General features: G+C 41.6%; 1 protein-coding gene across 1 annotated transcript; it reads left to right on the top strand.

The window, feature by feature from the left end:
• The first annotated feature begins 891 nt into the window (after nucleotides 1-891).
• On the top strand, nucleotides 892-1,347 carry LOC110698340. Its single transcript, XM_021875755.1, has one exon. It carries the CDS (start codon nucleotides 892-894, stop codon nucleotides 1,345-1,347), a length of 456 nt encoding a protein of 151 aa, XP_021731447.1.
• The last annotated feature ends 4,056 nt before the right edge of the window (nucleotides 1,348-5,403 follow it).

A 5,403-nucleotide genomic window follows, 5' to 3' on the forward strand; every position in this document is an offset into this window, starting at 1 on the left:
CACCTCCATTTCAAAACCAAAACCCAAGAGGAAACTACCCAAGAAACAACCAACACAATAATTAAAACCAATACAACAATCAAAATCAAGTGTCTCAAAGGAGCCAAGAGAAAGCATCTCAACCCGATTCTACACAAACCCAAATTCTTCAACAACTTCAAGCCATGAATCAATAAATGCAAGAGGTCAAGGCTCATAACAAGATGGTTAATTCACAATTAGCTCAATTGGCCGAGAGAGTCCCTTTCAATTCACCTTCTACTCTACCTGGATAATCACAAACTAACCCTTCCAACATCATAAAACCCGACTCTTGTAAGGCGATCACATTAAGATCGGGTACATCCGATGAAGGTCCTAAGGAGGGGGCTAGTGAGGAAAAGAAGGAAGGAGAAGAGAGTGTGGGTGAAGACAAGGAAGTTGAGGAAGAGAAATTTGTTGAGAAAGAAAGAAGTATGGAGAAGAAGAAGCTTAAAGATGAGAATACAACTTCAACTCTTAGTGGGGCAAGGAATCTTGATGAGCCGGTTCCATTTCTCGGTCAACCTGCAGAGAGGAAGTTGAATGATAAGTTTGCAAAGTTCCTTAGTGTGATGAAGAATTTGCACATCAACCTCCCTTTCATCAAAGTTGTCACACAAATGCCTTCATACTCCAAGTTCCTCAAGGATATTCTCACCAATAAGAGGAAGCTCAATGATGAGCTCATCACTCTTCCCCATCAAGTGAGTGCACTTGTCCAACATAAGATGCCCAAGAAGCAAAAAGATTCGGGAAGTTTCACTTTGCCGGTAAAGATTGGGAACATGGAATCTAGGGGTGCCCTAGCTGATCTTGGAGCAAGTGGTAGTTTGATTCCCCTATCTATTGCACAAAAAGCTTAACATTGAAATGATCCCTATAAGAAATACCATCCAATTGGCCAACCGTTCGGTGAAATTACCTTGTAGTAAGCTTGAAGATGTTCCTATTCAAGTTGGGCATATTTATGTGCCTTGTGATATTGTAGTGATGGATATAGAAGAAGATGTTGACACTCCTTTGATTTTGGGCCGTGAAGCTCTTAAGACTTTGGGGGCGGTGATCAATTGCAAGAACAACACCATTACATGTGAGGGTGCCGATGAAAAGATTGTTTTTGAGTTCTCTAAGTTACTCAAGACACCCATACTTGAAAAATGCTATAGGGTTGATGTTGTGAATCAAGAGTTAGATCGCTTGGGAAGGGTTATGATGAAGCCTCAAGATCCAATGGCTGAAGCTCTTACATGCAAGGAAGAATATCACTCTCAAGAAGAAAAAGAGTGTCATGGCCATGGAAGATACTCAAATGGAAGAAGACCATGAACAACAAGAAGATAAAAAAGAGCTTGAACTAAAGGAGGAGAAAATGGAGAAGAGTTCCAAGCCTCCTCCCAAGGTAGAACTCAAACCCCTTCCCCCCTCTTTGAAATATGTTTATCTTGGAAATGAAGAGGAATACCCTATTATGGTCACTGCTACCCTTGATGGTCTTGATTTGGAAAAATTGCTTGTTGTGTTGAGAAAATATAGAAATGTGATAGGGTATAACATTGACGATATAAAGGGTATTAGCCCCTCTTTGTGCTTGCATCGTATTCATCTTGAGGATGATCAATCCACCTCAATTGAACCTCAAAGGAGGTTGGACCCCAACCTCCAAGAGGTTATCAAGAAGGAAATCTTGAATTGCGTGAAGCGGGCATAAATTTATGCTATCTCCGATAGCAAATGGGTTAGCCCGGTTCACGTGGTTCCAAAGAAAGGTGGAATGACCATCGTCAAGGGAGAATGAGGAGAGGAAATCTCCACACGGACGGTGACCGGGTGGAGAATGTGTATTGATTATAGGAGGTTAAACAAAAATACAAAGAAAGACCATTTTCCTCTCCCCTTCATCGACCAAATGTTGGAGAGACTTTCTGACCATGCTTTCTTTTATTTCTTGGATGGGTATTCTAGATTTTTCCAAATCCCTATCCACACAAATGACCAAGAGAAAACTACTTTCACATGTCCATATGGAACATTTGCATACCGAAGAATGCCATTCGGATTATGCAATGCTCCTTCAACATTCCAACGATGCATGACTTCCATTTTCTCTGAGATGCTTGAAAATGAAGCGAAGTTTTTATGGACAATTTTAGTGTTGGTGGCTCGTCTTTTGACACTTGTCTTTATAATCTTGAAAAAGTTTTGAAAAGGTGTTAAGAGACGAGTTTGGTTTTAAATTGGGAGAAATGTTACTTTATGGTTGAGGAGGGTATTGTCCTAGGCCATAAAGTGTCAAAGAAGGGCATTGAGGTTGATTTGGCTAAAGTTTCGATGATTGCAAAGTTGCCCCCTCCTACTTCCATTACGGGAGTGAGAGCTTTTCTTGGGCATGCCGGTTTTTACCGGAGGTTTATCAAAAAAATTTCATCAATCGCCAAACTTTTGACCGAATTACTCAAGAAATATGTTGTGTTTAGCTTTGACGAGGCTTGTCTTGAGGCATTTCAAAAACTCAAGGAAGCTCTCATTTCCTCTCCCGTTGTGCAAGCTCCGGATTGAAGCTTGCCTTTTGAGCTAATGTGCGATGTGAGTGATTTTGCAGTAGGTGCGGTGCTTGGGAAAAAGAAAGAAGGAAAATCTCATGTCATCTACTATGCAAGTAGAACTCTTCATGAAGCTCAAAAGAATTACACAACGATGGAGAAGGAAATGCTTGCGGTTATGTTTGCCTTGGACAAGTTTAGGTCCTATCTTATTTTCTCCAAGGTGATTGTGTACACGGATCCCATAACGGTTCGCTATCGGAAGAAAAGCCATGCCTCATCCGTTGGGTTCTTTCGCTTCAAGATTTTGATATGGAGATGAGAGATAAAAAGGGAGCGGAGAACTATGTAGCGGATCATTTGTCTAGGCTTTCGTTTAAGAACAAGGAGGATGTACTAATCAATGAAGAATTAGGATTTGAAACTCTCATGGCTATAGCTTCAACATCTAGCCCACGGTGTGCGGATATAGCCAACTATCTTGCTTGCGGAGTCATTCCCCTGGAGTTCTCTTCTCAACAAAAGAAGAGGTTTTTCAAGGAAGTGAGAGGTACTTTTGGAATGGCCCCTATTTTTTTTAAATAGTGTGGAGATGGCCTTTTCCGGAAATGTGTTCCGGACCATGAAATCGAAGGAGTTCTTGAGCATTGCCACTCGTTGCCATGTGGAGGACATGGGGGAGTGGATATGACGGTAGCAAAGATTTCCCAATCTCTCCTATGGTGGCCAACGATGCATAAGGATGCTCAAAAGTTTGTTTCAAGATGCGACAAGTGCCAAAGAAGTGGTGGCATAACCAAAAGAGATGAAATGCCTCAACAAAACATTTTGGAAGTTGAGCCTTTTGATGTTTGGGGTGTCGACTTTATGGGGTCTTTTATTTCTTTATGTGGGAATTTATATATCATGGTAGCGGTCGACTATGTGACTAAGTGAATTGAAGCTATACCCTCCCCTACCAATGATCATAAGGTTGTGCTTAAACTTCTCAAGAAAATCATATTTCCGCAGTTTGGGGTTCCTAGGGTGCTAATTAGCGATGGAGGTTCCCATTTCTCCAAGAAGAAATTCAAGGATCTTCTCAAGAGGTATGGAGTTCATCACAAATTTGGTCTACCTTATTATCCTCAAACTCAAGGGCAAGTGGAGGTGTCAAATAGAGAGATCAAGAATCTACTTGAAAGGATGGTGAACAAATCTAGGAAGGATTGGTCCCTCAAGCTTGACGACACACTTTGGGCCTTGCGGGCGGCGTACAAGACTCCAATTGGTATAACCCCCCTATCGGTTGGTCTATGGGAAGTCTTTTCATTTGCCGGTTGAGTTGGAGTATAACGCTTGGTGGGCCATCAAGGAGCTTAAGATGGATATGTTGTTCGCCGGTGAGAAGAGGTTGCTCAAGCTCAACAAAATTGAGGAGCTTAGATATGATGACTACGAGAACTCAAGGCTATACAAGGAGGAAACCAAGAAATGGCACGACCAACATATAAGGAACAAGAGCTTAAAGGTTGGAGACAAGGTGTTGTTATTCAACTCTAGGCTTCGTTTGTTTCCCGGAAAGCTCAAATCCAAATGGTCAGGGCCTTTCGTGATTTCAAGGACTACTCCTTATGGGTCTTTTGATTTGGAGGCGGGTGACAACAAGTTGATGGTTAATGGTCATCGTTTTAAGCACTACTTTTGTAAGGATGAAGTTGGTTTGATTGAATTCATGAGGCTTGATCCGATGTATCTTAAGCCACCCTCTGGATGATAATTTCTCATGGTCAAGCTAGTGACCTCGTAAAGAAGCGCTTCTCGGGAGGCAACCCGAGTTCTCAACTCTTTTGTTTCTTTATTTCCTTTATTTGGTCGATTTTGGTTGATCTCTTTTAGGGTTTTTATCTTATGGTCTTTGGTTTTTCTTTTGTAGGTACTTGAACTTTTGGGCATTTCTTTTGTGGACTAAGATTTGAGGGTGTTCTCACCTCAAGGGAGTCCTTTTCAAGAGCCAAGATGGAGTTATGAAAGAAGAAAGGGTCGAATTTTAGGTCTCAAGAGCTTAAAGTGCATGCGCACCAAGGGATAGCCCTCTCCAGGGACCCGTGGGCGCGGCTTCATGAGGAGATGGCGCGGACAGAAAAAGGAAGCCTCCCCTTAACTTTCTGGAGATGCCTTGTCGCGCCCCAGGAGAGGGTGCGGATCTACGTGTCGCGGGTGCGGCGATTCGGGTCTGCGAAAATCCCAGTTTTCTTTTCATCAGTTTCGCCCACTCATCTCCCCTAATTTCGACATCTCTCTTCTTCACTCTCTCTAAAATTTCATCCCCCCTCAAACCCTAAACTCCCAACCTCACAAAATCATCAAAAATTCCTCACAAAATCATCAAAACTCATCAAATTCCCTCACTTTCTCTCGAGTTTGCTCATCAAAATCCGAAAATTTACCATTGAAGACTTGCTTTAGGCTGTTCTTCTCGTGGTTCTCTTGGGTTTCTCCATTGCATAATTCTTGAAGGTAGCTTGGATTTCTTCTTCAAAAGGCTAGTTGGAGTGGATTATGATCACTCATTGTTGGTATATTTCACTCTTTCTCTAGTTTTAATTGAAACTTGAAGCGATTTCTTTGGTGAGAAAAATTGTTGTTCTTGTGAATTCATTTGGGGATTTTTGATGTATGCATTCTAATTCATGTTGAAATATCTTCTTAATATTGGTTGTTTGTTGATTATTTGTTGATCTTGTTGATTGTTGGCGAGGAATATTGATTGTTTGGCGTTGTTGAGTGAATTTCAAAGTGTGGGAATTGTGAAGTCTTGTTGAATTGGTGGGATTGTTCTTGTGATCTAAGTTGTGATTTG

The sequence above is a fragment of the Chenopodium quinoa genome, unplaced genomic scaffold (assembly GCF_001683475.1).
Source record: "Chenopodium quinoa cultivar QQ74 unplaced genomic scaffold, ASM168347v1, whole genome shotgun sequence".
In the NCBI taxonomy this organism is placed as follows: Eukaryota; Viridiplantae; Streptophyta; class Magnoliopsida; order Caryophyllales; family Amaranthaceae; genus Chenopodium; species Chenopodium quinoa.